Source organism: Pleurodeles waltl, chromosome 12, assembly GCF_031143425.1.
Source record: "Pleurodeles waltl isolate 20211129_DDA chromosome 12, aPleWal1.hap1.20221129, whole genome shotgun sequence".
NCBI classification, from domain to species: domain Eukaryota; kingdom Metazoa; phylum Chordata; class Amphibia; order Caudata; family Salamandridae; genus Pleurodeles; species Pleurodeles waltl.
Window position 1 is genome coordinate 217,268,890 of NC_090451.1, and position 24,161 is coordinate 217,293,050.

At 43.8% G+C, this 24,161-nt stretch overlaps 1 protein-coding gene across 4 annotated transcripts in view; it reads left to right on the forward strand.

Moving 5' to 3' along the window:
• The window catches only part of LOC138267469 (mitochondrial inner membrane m-AAA protease component AFG3L1-like), a 431,197-nt gene that overhangs the window by 323,619 nt on the left and 83,417 nt on the right, over nt 1-24,161 (forward strand). For all 4 annotated transcript variants that reach the window (XM_069216427.1, XM_069216425.1, XM_069216426.1 and 1 more), the window contains one exon: nt 23,811-23,926. In XM_069216427.1, the coding sequence (XP_069072528.1) occupies nt 23,811-23,926 (116 nt within the window). The remainder of the gene's footprint in view (nt 1-23,810; nt 23,927-24,161) is intronic.

Sequence of the window (24,161 nt, forward strand, 5' to 3'; positions counted from 1 at the left end):
CTTACTTTCATATCCCAATTTCACCTGCCCACAGAAAATATCTGCGTTTCACAGTAGCCGGCAGTCATTTACAATTCAGAGTCCTTCCATTTGGCCTGAAATCTGCCCCCAGAATCTTTACAAATTGTCTAGCTCCGGTAGCGGCTTGGCTAAGAAAGAACAAATGTCAAAGTTTTCCCTATTTAGACGATTGGCTAATAAAAGCGCGGTCGAATCGGGAAGCTCACGACTCGGAGGGCTTGCATGGTTTATTTATGATTATTCGATGTACTGGGTCTCACTCTGAATTGGGACAAGTCAAAGATATTGTCAGCAAGGATGGCGACCATTTTAGGGGTGACAATAGACCCGATCAGTGACCAGGCTTTCCCTTCGGTGGAGAGATAAGCGAGGCTCATATCAAGGAAGAAAGTCTCTTTCAGTATGCAGCTAGAAATCGCTTCTGAGGATGATGTCTTGCATTCAGCTAGTCCGTTTTTGTCGCCTGAGAATGCGCCCCCTGCAAGATGAACTAAACCTTCAATGGATTCAGAAAGAGGGCTCATTCAGCAACACAATCGCAGTAACTCCTCGAATGATCGAAGGGCTCCATTGGTGGGCGGACCAGCTAAACATCGCAGTAGGTCTTCCTTTTCTGCCTGCTCGACCTCTGTTGGTGATTACCACGGAAGCCTCTCTGGAAGGATGGGCAGCATATCTTCAAGATCTACAGATAAGCGGAAAGTGGAGCAACTCTTTCCTGGAATATCACATCATTTTCCTGGAGTTGAGAGCAGTTATCCTGGCCCTGCAGGCTTTCTTTCCCAGGATAAAGCACTCGGCGGTTCTCATAAGAACAGACAATACAAAAACTATGCATTATTTGAACAAGCAGGGGGGAACAAAATCACTTCTCCTATCTCGCGTATCTCAAACTATTTGGAACTGGGCTATTTGGAACGGAATCAGTTTACGAGCGGAAAATGCAGAATGAGACAGCAGACACCCTCAGCAGATTTACGTCGTCCTGTCACAAATGGGAGCTGAACCAGGAGGTACTCAACCAAGTTTTCAGGAGTTGGGGGACTCTGCTGAACACTAAATGCCGCTTTTATGCATGTTGGGTTCACCATCCGGGCTTGTGGGGGAATGCATTTTTGATGGCATGGTACGGAATATTTGCCTACGTTTTTCCACCTATTCCCCTGATCTCAAGAGTACTTACAAAGATCAAAAGAGTACATTGCAGACTGATTCTGATAGCTCCGTATTGGCCTCGCCAACATTGGTTTTCGGAACTCCTCCTACTCTCACATTCCGCTGAAAGTCTCACCACAACTCTTGACAAGGAACGAGGGTCAGGTTTTGCATCCGGACCCCAAATCGCTAAAGTTATCAGGTTGGCTCCTGAACACAATGAGTTTGCCCATTTAAACATTCACCCCGAATGTCAGGACATACTTTCGAAAGCCAGAGCTGATAGCACCAACAAATCATACTCTCTAAAGTGGAAAAGGTTTTGTTTGTGGTGTCAGAAGGAGCAGATTGATCCACTTCTGTCGCCACCAGAGCAAATATTGCCCTATCTCCTCCATCTAGTGTCAGCGGGTTGGCTCATGCATCCATCAGGGTGCACTTGGCGGCCATATCTCGCTTCAGACGCTCGCCGACATAGAGATCTCTCTTGTCTTCTAGATTGGTAAAACAATTTCTTAAAGGGCTCTTTCGAGTTTTTCTGCCAGTAAGACCGCCACTACCTTCTTGGCAGCTCAACACGGTTCTATCTCAGCTTATGAGACATCCATTTGAACCCATTCACAAAGCAGATTTAAAGCACTTATCGTGGAAAAAAGCTCTTCTGCTGGCCCTTACTTCTTCTAGACGGATCAGCGAAATCCAGGTTTTGACCATTCAAGAACCTTTCCTTCAATTTAAGCATGATAGTGATAATTTGTACAAACCCAAATTTTTTTCCAAAAGTGCCATCAGACTTCCATATTAATGAGCCTTTGATATTGAAATCTTTCTTTCCGAAACAGTCATCGCCGGCGGAAAGAGCTCTTCATTTGTTGGACATAAAAAGGAATCTTAAATTTTATTTGGATAGAACCAAACATTATCACAAGACTACACAGTTATTTGTCGCTTATAGTGTCCCGCGGAGGGGACAGGCCCTTTCCAAGCAGAGTATAGACAGGTGGATAGTAGCTGCTATAAAGTTTTGTCACCAAGCAGCTGGTAAACATTTTCATTCTTCGGTAAGGGCACACTCCACGAGATCTGTCTCCGCGTCGATGGCACTGTTTGCAGGTGTGCCCCTACAAGATATTTGCAGAGCAACCACCTGGAGAAGTACTCACACGTTTACAAAGCACTACTGTCTGGATGCCATACCCAAAGGAGATGTAGCGGTTGGGCAGGCGGTCCTGCGATATCTGTTTCAGTAACGGTGAGCTAATTTTACCCCCCTCTTTCCTTCTTTTCGGGTACACACATTGTATGGTTTAATGGTTGTGTTTTGCATTTACATATAGTTATGATCGTACATAAATAGGTATGCTAATTAGTTACAGTATCTTTACAGGTTATAATGCTATCATGACTTTGCAGTTAAGTCAGCGATCTGTCACTAATTCAAACGATCTATTGTCAATGCAATGTGCTCTAAATACTGCTTTATAGTCTGAATACGATCATCTACATATAAACCTAAGGTCAGCCAAGAGTTTTGTGCATGGTTAGACTAAAAACAAGGAATAGAAAAGGGATAGTGGACACAAAAGAGGTGTGATGTTAGACACATGGAACTTTTTTGAGTTGTTTTGCAATGTATGCATCCACCACTTCGGGAAGAAGATAGACTAAAAAGGTGCAAACGCGGCAATTATGTTTTTGAGGAGTGTTTTCTGAATTGTGGAATAATGAAACTATGAAAATGGGACTGTATTGCATATAAATATCAGGAACACAGAGCCTAGGAAGGGCGGTACTAAACATCATTACCTCATTTGAAATACTGCTTGCCTGGAAAAGGTTTAGCAGCTTAAAATTTCAAAAACTTTGTAAGCTGTCCGTGCAAAAGATTCTTTAGTACATTGAATGCCAAGTGGCACATGTCAACCATTATGTATTAATATTTAGATGTTTATAGTTATATGTGTAAATGTCTGTATATATTTGTGAATAAAATGTGTATATAATTTTATGATATTTACTCAAATCAAGAGAGCAAGACAGAGAGATAAATATTAATAAACAATAAGAATGGTAAAGAAGTAATTTTGCTCCATGATTAATTGATATTTTCACTTAGTTATAACATAGATATATATTCATCCCCTTTGTATATCTGCATGTTTGAATTTATAGTCGCATTCAAGCATGTGAATCTATGAGAGTTCCAATACTGGAGTAAGGACATAAGTTACTTACCTGTAACTATAGGTGTCCAGTATTGGAATCTTTCATAGATTTACATGTGACCCACCCACTTCCCGGGGGAAAACTCACCTTGATTATTTTCTCCATCAACTTTTAAGATACGCACTAGGGCTTAGAAAATCTGAGGTACTGGAGCTTCTCTCAGGAGGGTTCTAGAGGGTGGGGAAATCTGATTGGCTGAGGCTCAAGTTTGGTCCTTTGTTATATAAGGACTTGGATAGATTACTGAAAAGTATAGTTCTATGTTATTGCTGGTATGTCTTTCGGGACATTGTCTTTTCTAAGGTAATGGGGACTCCCATCTTGATGACAGGGAATGATTCAAGCATGTGAATCTATGAAAGATTCCAATACTGGAGAAGTATAGTTACAGGTAAGTAACTTAAGGCCAGATGTAGCAAGCAGTTTTGCCCATTCTGTGTCTATGGGTACATATGGCCCTTATTTCCTTATCCCTTCTCTAACACAGCTTGTTGTGTTTATTTCTTACATCTTTTTTGTGCAATTTTGATAATGACTGGTAGGCTATGCTGGAGCTGTTTTTTCTGAAGGCCCTGCACTGCAGCTGCTCACTCTTTTCTACCCATGCTAGGCTGTGGAGAAATACTACCACACTCGAGTCCACCGAGACATTGTCAGATTCATCTGCAATGGTATTCGGGGTGGGATGCCACCCAAGTACTTAGTTTGGGGACAAAACCAGGCGAGCAGCATGGTTTTAACCTGTTACAAACAAGCGCCATAATTTTGCATCCTGCTCATTAGTGTTTCCAGGAGTGGCTCTCTGTTCCCCAAAGTCGTCCCTGGAGCAGATACTGAGCGCTAGACTCTTTCCACTGCATTTGAAGCAGTAAGTAGGGATTCTGTGTGACTCATCTTTGCTAGGCCAAGAGAACTGCACTTAAAAGAGCATTCTACCAAGTGCTGCAATTCATGGAGGATGCCACATAGTGCTTCTCTTCTTGGGGGGTGCCACATAGCACTGCTCTTGTGAGAGCATTCCACATAGCACCGCAAATCTAGGAACATTGCATATGGAGCTGCACTCCTAGGAGCATTCCACATAGCACTGTATTTCTAAGAGCCTTTACTGTATTACTGCACTTGATTCTCTAGGAACAGTCCGCATAGACCTGCACTTCAAGGAGCACTTCGAGGAGCGTCCCTCATTTGTCATAGGTTCTGGGCTAAGAGAGGATATTTTTTTTCTTCATAGTAGGCCTCTCCCTTGGTGGCCCTCACCTCTTTGAGTCTCTCCTGATGCTTCTGTCCATCCTTTTACGTCCTCCGGTGACCTACTCTTCATCCTGTGAGAGTCCAATTGTCTGTCCATTTTTTTGAGACCCCTTTTTTCATGCTGTTATAGTGGTTTCACTTTTATAGAGACTTCAGATAAAAGGGTTTATTGCTGTAGACCTCATTCTTCCCTGACTTGTACTATTTGAGTTCCTATGCTTCTATGTTTCTTTTCTTTTGTGTAAATATCACTAGCCTGGTAATGTACCTCCTCAATTGATGTGTAATCAAAACTGCCTGAATGAACACAAATGCAGTAAATATCACTTATGTGAACAGTGTTCCTAGACTGAAGACATCTTCTGTTTGTTTGCTGTAGGCCAGAAGGCTAGACTATATATGTATATATGGGGGGGGGGGGGGTGTTTTCCATGGAATGTGTAGCTGTAGACCTTGCATAAGTCTGCCATCTAGTGCTGGGCTCGAAGTGTTACAAGTTGTTTTTCTTCAAAGAATATTTTCGAGTCACAAGATCAAGTGACTCCTACACTCGGTGATACTGCGCATGAACATTGAGTCCTCTGTTTTCTCTCTGCCATTGGGTTCGGCCGTCTTTCCTGTCGTTATGGTGGACCTTGGTTCGGTATCTTCTGAACTTTACTCTAGCTTTCTATAATCGTCTGTATAGTTTTTATCACATTTTCTACTGTTTATAGTCGATCCGATTTTGTTCATTGGGGTCGATTTCACGTCCTTAGGGGTGGCCTCTGCCTTCTTGGCCTATTTCGACACATTGTAGTTGAGGTATGTTAGGCTGATGGAATGAACTTCGTTTCGGTTCTGTCCTCGGTGTCACGCCAGATTTCCCTACACAACCAGCATTTGGTGTGTAATCTGTGCCTATCTTCAGAGCAGAGAGAAGTGACCTGCAACACCTGTAGATCGTTTCTATCAAAGAAGACTCTCCGGAATCAAAGAGCGCGCCGATGGGAGATGGCGTCCAAGTCAACAGAAGACACACCCAACATCTTTGGAAAAGAGCATGCACAGGAAGAAGTAGGACAGCACACCGCAGTCTCTATTAGAGATTCGAACTCTGACCGTGACGCTAATGTTGACAATCAGGCCATACCATCAGCGCATAACATAAGTACATCAGCCCCATCTTACCAAAGGAAGACAATTAAAAAGACTCCAGCGTTGGTCATCGGTCCTCCACTGTCCTCAGACCATGGTCGGAGCTAAAAAATACATTCGGATGAACAACCTTCGGGTTCGGCAGAAGACCAAATTGCATTAGGCACAAACCAGACAGACTGTTACATCTGTTTCGAAATTGAGGCAAAAATCGGACATGTCCACGTTGGAGCCGAAAAAATGAACACCGCTTTGGGAGCTGACATTTACTGTTAGAGTCAAGCATTCCGTGTCGAAACCTTTGGAATTGAGAACTGCCAGCAGTAAACATTCTGCAGTTACTGAGGAGACATCTGCAATAGAACCTATATAAGAGGTTAAGGGTGCTAAGCAGTGCAAACTTCACATACAGAAGGTTTAGTACCTTCACATCAACACAAAAGGAGTACCAATGTCTCTCTATGCTTCTAGACAGGCTTAAACATGCTGCAGACATTTTAAGGAACGCATCAAGGCCATGATCATTACACACAGGGTTGATAAAAAAATACAGACCTGCATCCTCTGATCCAGTTTTTATTAGAGCACAATTACCACCTGACTCTAAAGTTGTAAGTGCGGCAAGAGAACATGCCAGTAGTCCGTCTACAGGAGATGCTCCTCCTCTAGACAAAGAAAGTAAAAAATTAGGTGCAAAAGGTAAGAGTGGCTACTTGGGCTGCAAACCACTGGAAGATTGCAAATTCCCAGGCACTCCTGGCGAGGTATGATAGGATCCACTGGTGTGACATGGAAGAGATGTTGCAGTATCTTCCACCGAAAGATCAGAAAAGAGGGCAACACATAGTAGCAGAGGGACAGGCTAACTCTAATAGTGCAATTAGATGTGCTACTGATGCAGCTGATACCGCAGCAAGAGGGGGTCAACACTAGCAGAGTAATCGGGAGACACGCATGGTTGAGATGTTCAGGTTTTTAACCCGAAATACAGCAAGCTGTAATTAAACATGCCCTTTGATAAGGAGCACTTATTTGGACCAGAGGTAGATACCACCATGGAAAATCTTAAAAAATACTCAAACAGCTAAGTCTATGGGTGCACTATACACCACACCCACGAAAGGCACTTTTCGTAGGCCACAATTTAAAGGTGGTTTTAAACCATCAACCACAGACCCATCAACCTCTCAACAGAAACAGGGTCAAACTTCTATAACAGAGGTTCATTCAGAGGTTCTTACTGAGGATCTAATAATAGAGGAACAGGTAAAACATCTGCTTCCTGAGGTTCCTGCACCTCAACAAAACAGTGACTTCTTACAAATCCCCACAGGGCATACATCTCCTGTGGGAGGAAGACAAGTAAACGTTTATCAACAATGGTACAACATCACCACAGATCAGTGGGTTCTATCAATTTTCCAACATGGCTATTGTCTAGAACTCATGTCCTCTCCACCAAACATTCCTCCTCGTTCCCACAAACTTTCTCAAGACCATCTCACTCTGTTGAAGGAGGAAGTACAGTCCCTTCTTATCAGGCGATAAAACCATTACCTACAACCCAAAAAGGGTCAGGAGTATATTCACTTTACTTCCTGATATCCAAAAAAGACGGTTTATTAAGACCAATTTTAGAGCTCAGCCCTCTCAATATATACATACACTCAGGGCATTTCCATATGGTCACTCTGCAAGATGTTATTCCCCTATTACAGCAAGGGGATTACATGACGGCATTAGATCTCAAAGATGCTTATCTCCACATTCCCATACATCCAGCACATCACAAATATCTTATATTTGTCATTGCAGGAGGGCACTACCAATTCAAGGTACTACCATTCGGGGTAACAACAGCTCCAAGGGTGTTCACAAAATGCTTGGCAGTAGTAGCAGCATTTCTCAGAAGGCAACACATACATGTTTTCCCATACCTAGATGATTGGCTCATAAAGGCCAATGCCATTCAAAATTGCCAGCAACACACTCCGTACACTATCAATCTTCTACACAATTGAGGGGTTCACAAATTACCTCAAATATCATCTTGAACCATCACAAATACAGCCTTATCTGGCAGCAATACTGAACACTCAGTCAGCATTAGCATATCCAAAACCAATAAGGAATCAGGCTTTTCAAAATCTCATCTCTCAATTACAACAGAATCATACTTACACAGTGACACTAGTGATGCAACTGTTGGGAATGATCTCTTCCTGTATAGCCATAGTTCCCCGAGCAACACTACACATGCACCCACTGCAACAATGTCTCTCTCAACAGTAGTCTCAATTAGTGGCATAATATCTCCCAGGAATGGACAATCAATTAGCGGACCTATTAAGCAGGACAAAGCAACAAGTCCACAAAATGGGAAATTCACCCACAAGTAATTCAAAAATACTTTCAATTATGGGGAACAGCAGAGATACATCTCTTTGCCCCCTTAGAAAGCTCAAAATGCCAAAATTTCGCGCCAGATACCACACCCCAAGTCCAAGGGCAATGCTCTGTGGATTAATTGGTCAGGGACATTTGCTTATGCTTTTCTGCCTCTCCCACTCATACCATTCCTAATACGCAAATTGAAACAAACATCACTCACAGTGATGCTTGTAGCCCCCACATGGGCTCATCAGCATTGGTATACAACACAATTGGATCTGTCTATGGTTTCACATCACAAACTTCCAAACAGACCAGATATTTTGACTCAAAAGAGAGGTCAAATCAGACATCCAAACCCCAAGAAACTCAGCCTTGCTATATGGCTCCTGAAGTCAGAGTTTGGCTACTAACAACTTCCCTCTGAATGTATGGACAATCTAAAAGAAGCACACAAACCTACAACTTGACAGAGTTATGCTGCTAAATGGAAACATTTTGCATATTATTGACAACCTAAACATATTGATCTACTTTAGGCTTCAGAACAAGACATTGTCTGCTATTTGCTACATTTACCAAAAGCTAATTTAGCATATTCTTCTGTTAGGCTTAATTTAGCAGCCATAGCTGCTTACCTCCAGAACAGACAAGAATTTTATTTATTTTGAATTCCTGTAATCAAGGCTTTTATGGAAGGCCTTAAGAGAGTTATTCCACCCAGAGTTCCTCCAAATCCTGTATGGAATCTTAACATTATATTTCCCAGACGTATGGGTCCACCATTTGAACCCATGTACTCCTATGCTTTACAATTCCTTTCATGAAAGCTTGCCTTTTTGGTGGCTCTAACCTGTTAAAGAAGAGTTAGTGAGATACAAATGTTCACTTTAGAAGAACCTTTCTTCCAAATACACAGACAAAATAGTACTTACAACAAATCCAAAATTCCTTCCTAAAGTAGTTTCACCTTTCATATTAATCAATCAGTGGAGTTACCAGTCTTCTTCCCACAAACACTCAGTTGCTGAAAGAGCTCTCCATCACCCCGATGTTAAAAGAGCTCTTATGTATTACATTGACAGGACAAAACGTTTTTGGAAATCAAAGCAACTATTTGTAGCTTTTTTAATGCCTCACAAGGGTAATTCAGTTTTTAAGAATGGATTAGCTAGTTGGATAGTCAAGTGTATCCAGACTTGTTATTCTAAAGCTAAAAGACCACTACCAGTAGTTCCTAAAGCACACTCTCCCTGGAAAAAAGGTGCCTCTATGGCCTTTTTAGGAAACATTCAAATAGCAAATTCCAAAAGCAGATATTTGTGAAGCTGCTACATGGTCTACACAATACACATTTCCTAAACACTACTGTGTAGATGTTCTAGCTCGTCAACAAATTTTGGCCAGGCAGTTTTTAGGACACTATTTCAAGCTACTTCAGCTCCTCCAGGCTAGCCACCACTTATTTGGGAGGGGACTGCTTTACAGTCTATGCAAAGCATTTGTATCTACTGCTACACATGCCATTGAACGGAAAATGTCACTTACCCAGTAGACATCTGTTCGTGGCATGTAGTGCTGTAATTTCACAGGCGCCCTCCCTCCTCCCCAGAAGCCTCTGGTCATTGTACTACAACATATTGTAAATATGTACATACATTGCATGGACAACTTTTATTTACTATCAACTTATACATAAATACACTCTTTACTTCACCTGCCTGCCGGAAAACAATCAATCAAAGGACTCCATGCCCATGCGTATCACTGAGAGGAGAAGACACTCGATCTTGTGACTCAAAAATATTATTTGAAGAAAAACAAATTGTAACACTCCAAGCCCAACACTAGATGGCAGACTTATGCAAAGCATGTGAATCTACAGCACTACATGCCACAAACAGATGTCTATCACTGCCTGAATTATTTTTTTTTACATTATGCAATTGATGATGGAGAAATTAAATGGAAAAATTTCCATTGCTTGATCTTTGTCCTTTTTCAGTGACTGAGTGGTACATATGGCTAAATCCTTTGAGTTCTTTTGTTTCATGTGTATTATTGCACATTTCACCTTATTGGAACATGTTGATGTTTAAATGTATGCCAACTACCTTTTTGTACTTTTTCTTAATTGTATCATGGCATTTATTTAAGGTTTGGTACCCCTATGCTGGGGCCTTGAAGCATTTACCCACATGTATAGCAAGCTGCACCATGTAGGATCTGTGGTTGGAAGGCTGTTTTTGTTTCAAGCCTATGTCAGAGGTATTTTCATGTCATGCATGATGACCATCAAGGTGCTGTTATTGTGTTGTGGGATGCAGTGCTATCTGGTGTGATAGGTGACGGTATGCGATATGCAAATTATAATTAGCCAGCTTAGCCACAGGGTTTTGTGGAAGTTTAAATCTTTTTTTTTTTTTAAAGGTTCATGAGTTTGTCTGCATAACTTCACTGCTTCGCATATCTTGGTTGGGCTTGGGCACCCCACTTGGGGGTGGTAAGTGCTGTATACATGCTAGAGTGCATTATTTTATCTCTCATGAAAATACAGTTGCTTCTTAGTTTTACATTCTCAGATTGCATGCTATCTCAAAAAGACTTCTCCTATAGATTCCTAAAATCTGCATGAGAAATTGACCTTGACTTTAGTTATTAAATTGCTCACTCTTCTTTCTATCTAATCACACTCTTCTTATCCCCCATCCACTGCATGCTTTGCTCGCTCTCTGTGTAACCTACTCTAAATTACATACCTGTCTTTTTCACTTTCTGTTATAATATTTCGGCAAAATTACCACAACTCACTTCATCGACAACAACATTTTCTCTTTGAAACTGTGTCACTGCAGTATAAGAATACCTAATCTCCTGTTCATCTCACCAATCATTTTCTTGAATGCACACTAATGATCATATCTAACTCCTCCTAATTTAACCTAATTTAATTTAGCACAGAGACTGTAGTAAACACATGAAATGGTTTCATTGTGTGCACAACACTAACCCCAGTAACCAACAACACTGGACTAACCTTGGGTTCCAGAGTAGATTGCTGTCTGCCTTAAAGTGCTTTACCGTCCCGACCAGAGTAGTAAACACTATATAAACGCAGTTACAATACAATCCTACTTAAGCCTTCAAGAAAAATCAATCTCACTTTTTGTGGCAATGTACCACAACTACAGTAGTAAGAACTACTAATTAAATCTGACACTGGTGGGACCACTCGTTCCGTGTCCTCTGCTGATATTTTTTGTAATATGGCAATGTTCAATGAGTGTGTTTTGAAATTCTTCATTTTTCGTTGGACTTTCAGCCAGTTTTTTTTATTCTTGCTAGAGTCAGTCTTATGTTGTAACTCCATGTGAGTTGTTTTTTCCTATCCGTTGTAGTGTTCTTACTTGTTACAGCCTTTAGCCTTTGTGTGGTGGTCAATAGACTAACTCCATGTTTGGGAGCTCTCCTGTGCTGGTTTTGTTACTTCAGTCACTTTATTAAACACAAGGATTATTGCAACACCTTCAGCTGTGTTTGAAATTTGAGTGTAGGGTAAACTGGTGGTTTATCAAAAGATGTGCTGTTGCTTGGGTGCACAACTTTAGCATCTAAAGAAAAGACCACTACGAGCTTTTGAACCTCTTGCACATCAAGATTTTCTGAAAGTCCCCCTGGATACTCTTACGTTGCAGTGCTGCAAGAGAAGCATTTCCTACTACCGCTCATTCACAAGGTGAACCATCACCTCTGCCGCTAATAGGTTTTAGACCTGTAAAACCTATCTGTGAATTGTCGTCTGCAGAGTGACCATCATTTTTTGCAGACCATGACATCCCTTATGCCTGTTGTAACCCCATAATGTTTATTCAAAATGTGGTCCCGTATACTACTGTTCACGGACAAGTGTGTGAAGGACAGCAGACGCAAATAACTGTGGACGTTTAGGATTAAGCAATCCACATCCCTAGAATTATTTTTGTGTTATTCAACTTTCCTGATATTACCATGAAGAGCAAATTTGAACTGGATAATGCAGTACAATCAGGAAACTGCTATGTGTTTGAGTTCCCTATTTCATACTGTAAAACATTATTCGTGTAGTTGAAAAGTGCAGCTTTAACCATTAGTAACAACTAGTGAAAATAACTAAACACCAAAAAACATCTGGAAAGCGTGTCCCAGATCGACAAGCTCTACAGGCTGTCCTTGAATGTAGCCTGTATCGAACTTTGATACCCATGTCAGGAGAACAGTCTTATTTCCAGTAGGATAGGCAGACATTTGAATCAGCGAAAGAAATGTTTGAGCCATAGTAGAGTGACTAATTGCCAAATTTATTCCTCCTTCCAGACCTTTCTCTCATACGCAACTATCTAGAGAATGTTGGCAAATAAAAAGGGTAATGTATTAAATGCACATCTGTTTTTTCCACAGTGCAACACCAAGTGTCCTTGGGCAGACCAAAATGATGTTTGCAATCTTTGTTTATCACTCTGTCACAACAAGGCCTCATGTGAGCACTGCGCTGTGTCGGTGTAAGAAAACACTACGTTACAGAAGGGAGAGAATCTGGGCACAACTTAAAATGCACAAACTGTTGACTGCTGAAACACCGAACCAAGACATCCTTGAAGCAGAGGCTTAAGAGGCAAGACCCCTGGAAATCCCAGCTCCCCAGCTGACGCCCAGTCCACAAACCATGTCTTCTAGTGCCTGAGGGGGAGGGGACAGAAGGAACACCTCTGATGTCAACGCCACTAAGGCCAAAGATGAAGTCCAGTCCAAAGACAGCTGTGAATTCTACCACAGCGTCTGTGCCGTCAAGAAGAAAAGACACATGCATACAAATGACATAGCATTGAAGCGCAGCACAGCTCCCTAGGCAGCTCGGGCATTCAGCCCTGAACAGTTTAAGCAAAAGTCATGTGGTGCACCACCGCCCCTGTGCTCCACTCAACACAGAGACAAGACTTTTGAGTCGAGCAGGCTACCAAGGAAGACATTACAATGTCACGCTTTGACACTTAAACACACTCACATCATCCCTTCTTTGGGGCCGATCTGGTGCCAATATAAAACTCAAAGCCCACCACTTAACCTTCAACACTAAGATGGGATGTTTCTGAGATGGCAGTCCTCAAAAGAGTTTGGAGGAACTGGATGCAAAGCGAAAGACTTCATCTGTCCTGACACTGGGGAGATCTTGGCAAGACCACAGGGCAAAATCTGCAGCACATTGCCATCTACAATGAAAAAGAGAAGGCACACCTTCAAGAGGAAATCTTCTATGAGGAACCCTGGCACCCAGAAGGCATAAGCACAAGGCCAAAAGCCCTACGCCATTGCCCATTCTGCCCAGACATTTACCTGCACTTCCACTGCATCCACCACCTCCTCCCCCACTCTCACATTCTCCTCCACTTACACCCCCTCCACCTTCTCCTGAGGGATCAGTCCACTCTTACCTAGACACTCATAGCCATTATGGGTGATCGACACCCTTATGACAAGCCTTGGGGGGGGTAGGAGCAGGGGTGACCCATAAATACCATAGGACAACTATAACCTCGACACATTAGATGGCCCAGACTTTGAGCCCTTCCCCATCAAGCGGTCACCCTGATGATATTACTGTATATAATGCAGTGCTTCAGAGGGCAGCTCGTCACCATAAGGTGGAAATGCACCCTATAGAAGAGAGGGACATGATTCTGTAGTGGAAACTCACACACTGGACATACAGTCCAGTTTATACCAGTGCTCAAGGGGATGCTTAGAACAGCCCCAGAGAACTTCAAAGACCTAGTGAGAGCTAATGTAGTCATGCCTAGAGTGGAGAAGATGTTTAAAGCGTCTCCTAGTGACTGTGTATATCAGAAGGGCATGTGCATGCAGACTTTCTAGTTCTGTACACAACACGCTAGAGGGCATTTGTCTAGGCAATAGGGGATGCCTCACCCCCTGATAAAGAAAGCATCTTGACTCTGCGAGAAAGAGGGTTGCAGTAGTTGAAATTACCCAGAGGACAGTAGGTTTCCTGTCCCAATACAACTGATATCATTGGAAGGAGATTGAGGCCCTCATACACTGCCTCCCAGAGGTCTATGAGAAATGGTACAAGGAGTTAGTAGCTGAGGGTGAAACTAATTCTAACTCAACCATTAGATGTGCCCTTGAGACTCAGCTGACATCACATCATGCAGTGTTAATCCTAGTGTCTTCCTCTGCATGCCTGGCTCTGTGCCTTAGGCTTTAAGCCAGAGATGCAGCAACATCTGTTTCCATCTTTCTTGAACACCCTCAACCGTTTGGAGGAGGGATATCCTCCTTTCCAGAAACATGGATGATCATTACTTCAGACCTTTTTGTCTTGCCAATTGTGGACGGTTTTGCCTTACTTTTCCCACAAAAACCCCCTCCTTTCCCCTCCACACCCATCCATAACTTCGCTTAGACAAAGTTGGGAGCTGCAGGCTCTTATCACAGAGCATTTATAGAGCTTCATAGGTATAGAGTAGTGGTTAGGACAAACCCCAAGTTCTTACCAAAAGTGGTATCCACTTTTCATGTTATCCAGACTATTGAGTGGCCTGTGATCTTTCCCCACCCAGATACAGTTGTTGAAAGAACATTACTCTGGTTGTTAGGAGGCTGCTTATGTATTGCATTGATGGAAAAACAATTTAGAAAGACCAATCAACTAATTGTAGCCTTTGCTAAGCTTTGTAAAGGTCAGCCCATTTCCAAGGCAGGGATTGCTAGGTGGATTGTTAAATGCATTCAGACCGCCTATGCACAGGTATAAGTGTACTCCCTGTACCACTTAGGGCTCACTACATTGAAAAAGCAGCCACTGTGGCTTTACTAGACAACATTTCCTTGACCGATATCGGTAAAGCTGCTACATGGCCAAATGCACACACATTCATAAAGCACTAATACATAATCATCTTGGCTAATCAACAAGCTATTGTTGGTCAGGCTGTTCTTGTTTGAAATGTTTGCATCACCTTCCCCTTAGCCACTGCAAAGAAAAAGCAGTTTTGCAGCTGATGCAAACCACATGTATCTACATCCACAAATGCAACAAACGGAAAATGTTACTTGCCTTGTAAGCATCTGTTTGTAGTTTGTGATGTTGTAAATTCTGATGCACCAACCCTCCTCCCTGGAAGTGGGCAGTGATTGCATGTATTTCTTACAGTAAATCTGTATTTCTTCTTTATGACAAAATGCAAGGCACATACATAATGTGCATGCCACTCTATTTCCACCCGCTGAGTGAAAAAACAATCTAAGGGTGGAGTTGGTGCCCTGTACAGATTGGAATATTGAGGGAGGAGTCACACAGCGTCCTGTAACTCAGTGCTTCTTCGAAGAAAAATAACTTGTAATATCTGAGTCCAACAGTAGTTGGTGGGGGTATGCCAAGCATGTGACTCTACAGCACTGCAAGCTAACAAATGCTTACAAGACAGGTTACATATTCCCATTTTTAATTGTTTTTATGGATTTTCTGATTTAGAAATCTACAAAATAAGACAGCGTACTCACCCGATATTTTCCTATTGTGCTAACCTAACAAAGTTTGCCTTTCCTGTAACCCATCTGGCAATCTGAACCCAAATGTAAAATAATTCTTAGACAAATATTCAGTCTCCCCACCTTTTCCCTTCAGACTGAAAGGGCATTTGTCTCCACCCTCCACTGCCACTCCTTTTAGATGTGGTCTGAGCTGAATCCCGAAGGTAGAATCTATAGGGCTGTTAGTGTTCTTGTGCTTGTCATTCCCACACAACAAAATACTCAGTGCAAATACATTGGAATATTTTTAACTGTTGCTGGGCTATGCTTAGAGGTAATGAATGGAAAGCAAACAATAGTCTTGGCAAAATCACAATTGTGAATGTAGGAAAATGTTCAAACCAGGAGATGGCAGGATTGTGCCACCTTTGTATTCCTGCTCCAGTTTATTCGGTGGTAGACAACTGCATAAATCCCTGGAATGGTTGTGCCAAGACTCACCCCGGGGATCACCACTTAACTAACAAATGCATGTGAAGCCATTGTAAGGCATCCCTGAATATGCAATATACATACAAGAGAGGTCACCTTACCTATAGTTCAGGTCAGTTTGTACTAATCATCAGACATGCTTACGATTCAAAACGAATCCCTATTGTATTAGGTTCATAAAGATTGAAAAAGAATACTTGAAATTCCTGGTTCGTGCTTGTCCCGCTTTTTAAAATTTGGTCTAGGTGAGCGCATCATATTTAATTACTGTATGTATGGCATTCCATATCATTTGCTTCACACAAAAGAAGTGTATGAAAAGGAAAAAAACAAGGCAGCAGGCCTTTTCCAACAGTGCAACCAGAATCAGCAACAACCTCCCCATATCCATCAGGACCACCACAGTGGTGCCCCAGTTTGGGAGGGAGTTCAAGATTCACCTCTAAGTTTAAAACTGTTTTATTAAGTTGAATTTGAAAGAGGACAGTACAGTAACGTCTCACCTACATACACTGGCTGGTGAGGGACAGAAGCAGGTGAAGGAGAGGCAGAGTGGAAGAAAACTAAAGGAGAACACCACAATAAGAAAGAGGAAGCAAATGTTTTCTGGCCGACAGGGTTGTGAGAGCGGCCTCCACTAAGTGAAATAGTGTTGTTGCCTAAGTTGCAGCATGTGGGTGTATGCAGAATATCTTCTATGATGTCCTGGTCGCCACCGCAATTTGTGTGCCTTAAGCGAAGGATATGAAGGTATGCAGGACAGGTTAATTCCCTGAATTCTTGTGAAAGGAATCGTATGCAGGCTCCCCAAATCTTGTGAAATTGGACTAACTTTTAATCAGTGATGGGTGTGAATCTTTCGATGCCCAGAAGTTCCCAGAATTAGTAGATGCAGGCTAGTTGGGTGGGTACCTTGGCTGTGCCACAGTGCAATAATATGTGTCTGGCGGCGCAGAGGACCAAAGTGATAGCTCACCCCTTTGTGGATTTCAGAGGGTCAGGGCATTTGGGAGACCCAGTATGACATAGCTCGGGAACCTGGGGAGATCGGTATTGTATACTTGGTCTGTGGTGGCCAGGACCTCATCCCAGTATGGTTGTAAGACAGGATGCTGCCAGAGAAGATGGCTCAAAGTCCTCACCTGTCTGCAGCCCCTCCAGCAACATGCATTCCCATCTTGCTTGCACTGAGCGGTTTGTTATGTAGTAACAATAATGCACTAACTTACGGAGTTTTGCTCGAAGCACTGCAAGCTGAGGTGTTAGATCTTTTCAGAATGTCTGACCATCCTTTAGGGGTAAAGGAACGTTTGCATTCCTTTTCCTAGCCCTATGCTGTCTCTTTGGTGGGGAAGGAAAGTGTAAATATCAGAAAGTAGTTGTTGATCTGTGTATTGGGTAGGAAACAGCTTATCAAAAGGCAATATGGGGCAGCTAGCATGGGGACAAATGGCAAGTTGTGTGACCCAGTGGTGGATGGTAACATACTGCAAGTGTGCGGTTTAGGGAAGGCCGTAGTTAAGCTGAAACTGGGGAAAATCCAATAACCCGTCATTGAAGAAATCTCCTATCCTTTTGCAGGTAGATTGTTGCCATTGTATGTATGTAGTGCCCTGATGCACTGGAAGAAAGGCGGGATTCCCAATATTCATTGTTTGGGGAGAGATGCAAGAATGGCAGCTGTAACCTGTCACAGACACCAATGGTTGCTCTTACGTACAGGAGAAATGTACACCCCGGGTAGCTTATAAGGTTTAGGCAGCCAGGGCACCTTCCAGATATGGATGTCAGCACCTGCCTGATCGATAAAACACCAGTGCTTCCGTGTGTAGGACCTGGGCCATTCCACCAAACAACAAAGTTCAGCAGCTTGATAGTATCAGTTGAGGTATACCAAGGTCACCCTCCGCTTGGGACATGTATACCTGATTTTTAGCCATGTGGGCCTTCTTGCTTGTCCAAATGTAATCCTCTATAAGGTGCTGCAATTTACTCAAGACCTGCGGGGGTGGTGCTGCAAGGGTAGTGTTTGCATAATGTATAGTATTGTAGGTAAGTCATTTTGACTGTCGCTAGCTGCCCTGGCCATAAAAAAAGTATAATTCCTCCAGACCTGTAAGTCCAACCATGTGGTTGAGGGGAGTGCTGCATAATTGCTGTCAGCAGTCTGTGTCAGTGTGGAATGAATATGTAGCCTCAAATACGTCACCCCTTGTGAAAGGTAAGAGGGGCATAAGCGTGAGTTGATCAGTCTTTGGAACTGGGATGTTAAGTGCCTGTGATGTCCGTAGATTGACTTTGAACCCTGAAGCTTTCCTGAAGGCCTCTAGTTCATCCATAAGGGGAGATAGCAAGTTGAGTGGATGCGTGAGAGCGATCATGACATCATCTGCATAAAGAGCAAGTTTGTGTTCCCTCCCTTCCATGGTAATACCCTTTACTGTGGGGTTTCTGCAAATGTGCTCTGCAGAGGGCTCCATGTACAGAGCAAAAAAGTGGTGACAGAGAGCAACCCTGCTGAGTACCACGGATTATGTTGTAGGGCAAGGACAGCAGGCTGTTGACCCGGGCCACTACCCAGAGGCCTGTATAGCTACACCAAATCCAGCATATTAAACCGCTGCCCATGGCCTACTCTCTGGATCACCAGGTGACGGTATGGCCAATATGCTAGGTCAAATGCCTTTTCTGCATCAACTGACAGGACATGCACAGGTATGCTGGAGCATTGGGCTTTATCTAAACGTGGCTAAGGCGTTTGCTGTTATAATTGCACCTCCTCTCTGGGATAAACCCCACTTTGTACGGATCAACCAGACTCTGCAAGTAGGGAACAAGAGGCGCCAATTATATGGTAATAAAACATTTTGGTGTCCATATTTAATAAAGAAATCAGCCAGTACGATGAGCAGTGCACAGGGTTCTTACCAGGTTTAGGAAGTACTGTGATAGTTGGCATTTTCATGGTGTCCGTAAGGAAACCATTGATGCTAAATGAGATACAGACAGGTGAGGAGAGGTGACAGTGAGGCTGTGAATAGTTTGTAAAAGGAAGACGTATAGCCATCTTGTCCCAAAGCCTTGCCCAGTTGCTAGTGGGAAACCCCTGCAATCACCTCCTCCGTCTGGATATCATGGTCAAGGTGCGAGGCATCCTGTGGTGCTAAGCAATCTAAGGGTCCGTGCTCGAGGTAAGACAGCATCCTCTTTCTCAAGCACTTTGGCGGAATATAGGGTGGCCTCGAAGCAATTAAAGGATTGAGCGATGTGTTCATCTTGATGGAGTCCGAAACCCTGCAGCCCCTCGAGTTCAGCCACCCATTGTTTACAGGCTTGTGCCCTTAGGCGGTGTGCCAGAAGGTAGCCCGCTTTGTTGTGCCCCCTGCATAATATTTCTGCTTTGTATGTAGGAGGGCATATTCCACCCTGTCCATTTCTAAGGCTTTCCGCTATTAGCGTGTTGTGGTAAGCTGGTGCGGCACCTTGTGTGAGCGTGATCTTTTGTGTGCCTCTTCCAGTTCGTTCACTTGTCCCCTCTAAGCAAGCCCATTTGTCCCTTCTGTCCAGATTAATTCAGGCAGCTATAGCTATGAGCCGGCCTCGAATCACAGCCTTCAGGGAATTTCAAAACAATGCTTCGAGTGTTTCAGGCATATCATTGGAATCTGAAAAGTCGCTAATGGCGTCCTTTATCTCTTGGGCCGTGGACTTGTATGTTAACAGTTTATGATTTTGACATCAAGTGCGGTGTTGGGTGGTGTGTCCTGGTAAGGAGAGAGTAATACTGATATGTGAGTGGTCTGAGAGGGCGGCCACCCCTAGAGCAATTACTGTGGTAGAGGCAGAGAGTTGTGGAGTTGTGAGGAAGAAGTCAATCCTCGTGTATGTCTGGTGAGCTGCTAAGAAGAAGATGTAGTTCTTCTCTTTGGGATGGTGTATACGCCATACATCTGTGAGCACATAGTCATCTAGACGTTGACGACCCTCTGGTGTAAAAGTGCCTGTTTGTCCCATCCTAATTACTGATCTATCCAGGCCAGCATCGAAGACCAAGTTATAGTCCCTATCAGTCAGGACATCAGTGTCAGGAGTGGCCATCACCTGACCCAGTGCGTTGAAAATAAAAGCCTCCTGGTGTTCATGTGGGGCACATAAATTGACAAGTGTGAATGTATATGTTTTCATGGGTTTCATGCGTAGGGAGAGGTCTGCCAGGTATTTCAGGCTGTATCTGCACCACCCTACAAAGGAAGTGCAAGGCTAGTAATATTGCCTACCATGCCTTCTTCTCGGTGCAAGATGAGAGGTAGTGGCGATCGAAACAGCGAGATCGCATACGTCTCCAATCCTCCCAAAGAAGGCGGGTCTCCTGTATCAGACAAATGTCACATTTGGCTTCCCACAACATAGACAAGAGTGCTAGGCATTTCTCAGCCGCATTAAGGCCCTTAACGTTGTAACTAAAAATGTAAACCTTCTGACGTAACTGGGGGGAGCGTGCAGCAGGGAAGCCCATTGTAATTATAGCTGCAACTGCTATAGATAGGCAGAATTCATGGTGGAAATGTGTGGCGGTACATCTGCATGCATGCCAGTGAAAAGGAAAGATAGAAAGAAATGAAAAAAGGTATCATAAAGAACAACAAACAGCATTACTAATGCGGTCCTCTCCTGGGATTGCAATGAATGGCATAAATGGGGTGATGTCGCAGCTGCCAGACTCGTGCGTGCATCAGTCAGTAGGAGCAGGGAGCTCTGCCACCAATAATGGACCATCCCAGTGTGGAGGAGCGCGTTTCCAAACGTATCTCCCATCAGGGCAGGGCAGCGTTCAAACTAATGCGTACTGTGTTGGATTCTTGGGGTAGGTACCTTGTTGAGAGGCTATCCCTCAGTTGTTTTCGGGTTCCGATGGAGCTTCCTGATGCTGAAGCTGGCAGAGGAGGGCTGCTCTCTCCTTGCAGCTCTCCGTCGCTGTAGGTTTGGCAAATCTTTTCGCCTTTGGTTGTGCAGAGCTTCTCGAGCCTACTGGGGAGTGAGAGGAGCTCTGTGAGTGGGGGCAGGCAACATCGGTATCCTGAGGCTTGTAATTGTCCAGCAATGCTTTGGCTTCCTCTAATATGCGCACGCTCCGTGTCTCGCTGTTCCAGATGATTGCGCAGTTCAGTATTTCTATCCTGGAGGTCCAGCAGTTCATGACGATGTACATCAAGAACTTCCTCACAAGAGACACCAGCCTGTTCAAGAGCATCAACCCTCTGACCTAATTCTCCCATCTCTCTTTTAAGGTCTTTAACATCCTTCACCATTTCCTGCTTGAGGATCGCAATATCCTCTTGCAGAGTGCAAAAAAGACTCTCCAGAAAGGACAGGTTAACCAGTGCTTCTTCGCCCATTTGGTTGGAGGCAGTGCCCTCTTCCGGGGAGGAGACCCGGGAGAATGCTTCCTTGTGGTGGTGTTTTTTGTTTGTGGGCTTCGTGAGTAGATCCTTGATGGAGTTGTACTTTTTTGTTATGTTGAGCAACCATCATTGCCCCAACAAGCCGCAAGTGGGCCAGACAAACACTGAGTGCAAAAAGCCTCCAATACATCAAGGCGCAGTGATCCTGTCAGATCAGGGTAGAACATACATCGCACCACACACAGCATTACCGCCACATAGTACACCGCAGACAGAGGAAGGACCCCGTTACCAAAGTTTATAAGGGAAGTCACCAAATGTCAGGGTACAAAGTGATGTATGCTGTGGCATTGTTCTGTGGGCTCTATGTGGGAAGGGAGCTCCTCTGTACCCCTTATACAACTGTCTAACTGCCCCTCTAGCTAGTGGGCTGGAGCGATCAGCAATAGTTCCATACTACAGGCAGCTAGTGTAAGGGAAGACTTGATGCCAGTTTATGCTGGTGCATTCATCAAGGGTAGACATAAGGCATGTGAGGCAGGCTAATATGGGATCAAAGCTAACATCCCACGGAAAGGGTGCAGGCCAGTAATCTCAGTTTGTTCCTCGGGGTTGGGTGAACAGGGCTATCCCCATCTCACTTGTAGTCTTTAGGCTCCTTGGCCTACCACGATCCCTTTGAGCCGCAACCACTCCAAGCTGCGTTTGAAGCCGGGTAGATGCTCATCACCACCGGTGCTTGACAAATCAGGGTCTGGGCCGCCTCAGGGACTCATTTGGCAAAAAGTGTTCAGGCTCGGTAGTGGTTCAGCCCCCCTGCACCACCCACTGTGATGTTCAGGTGGCGATTTCTGTTATCGCCCCTAGTGACTCAGATCACAGGCACCCTCAAAGGCTGCAGCACGAAACCGAAGGTCCAGCCACTCCACCCAGTAGCTGTGGGTGTGCGGCACAGGCCGTGGCAATCTAGTTCAAGCCTCGCTGTCTGACACTCCTGGGTGTACCCACCAGCACTGATGAGCGCAGTAGGGCGCCACGCTGCAAGGCCTGCCACTCCGCTTCCACGGCATTCCAGATCGGGCCACACTGTACGTTACAATTTGGAGGCCACCAGTTCAGGATTGAGCAGGCTGGCTACAGTGCGATTGAGTGCGTCCAAAGCCTGAGAACAGGCTCTGCACTCATGCAGGTCAGTCCACCAACATTGTGGGGCTCCCCTGCAAGCTTGAGGAGAGATGTGGGAACTCTGGGTACCCCGCTACTGCTTAAAGAGCGGAGTAGGCGGAGGAGCTCAGATGGTTCATTACCACATGGGTGCCATCTTAGACGTCCCCCCACAAGAGGACCTCTTCAAAGAACACTACATTACAGAGCATATTCACCACCCACAGCCCAGCTACCTGCGCTACCATTTGTAGACTTTATGCTTGTCTTTGACCCTTTAGAGCGCTCTGCTGCTTTTTTGCCAGGCTTACTCTTTATAATTACCATATACATACAGTATATACGCCACTCTTTTGGGAACTGTGTTGTTTTATGTTACCTTTCTAACTCACCAATACCTTCTGTAGTGTGAGCCTGGTTGCCACCCCTATCCTTTTTAGCCTAGTTGCTTTGGCTATATAGGTACCCTTCAGTAGATCTTTCAGCACATCCCATAATGTTGATAAATCACTCTCCCTGCATCCTTAAACAGAAGATATTCTTTAATTTGTGTTAGTATCGCTTGTTTCGTCATTGGGTCACATAGGAGGGTGGAACTCCATTTTGAGGCATCCCTCCCCCAGTGTAAGGTGCAGATGAACGGTGCATCATTGGAAAGTACCTTTGCCTGTGTTTCACCTTTACTGAGGTTGGCAGTAGTATTGTCTACCACTATCAAATCAGTTCTGGTTTATAACTTGTATACCGCTGAGTAGTGGGAGTAGTCTGTCCTCTGGGTGTAAACTGTTCCCATGAACCTACCAAACCTATTTCTACAGCCACTTAATTTCCTTTATAGATAGCTACTAGGCTGACAGTTTTAGGATGCAACCAAAACCCTATGCACTCACTCAGGTTTCTTGGTCCAAGTGGCATCATGTCTCCCATTTGGGTTATTATTATTATTCAAATAGGCATTGTTTTATGTTTATCAAGTTCACATAAAAGAAGCTCACATTACGTGATATTACTACTTAAAATATACTTTTTTTCTATTATCAGGTTTAGAGAAAAAAACCCAGGTTCTTCAACCTGCAGAGAAGAAGACAGTGGCCTATCATGAAGCTGGGCATGCCGTGGTGGGGTGGTTCCTGGAGCATGCAGATCCCCTCCTAAAGGTTTGAATCCTATTTTCTCTCTTGGGTGAAGATATCACTTTCATTGCAAATCTCTGCATAGAGACTTTGCCATTATTAAGTCAAATTTGTCAAGATTAATTTTCCAACTTTGTTTATAATGTTAAATAAATACATTATACTGACCTATGTAAGTTTAAAATAGACGCAGTGTGTGAAAAAAATGTTAAGTGTAGTGTCCCGGAGGAAGGGAATACAGTGGGGTGTTTTTAGCTGA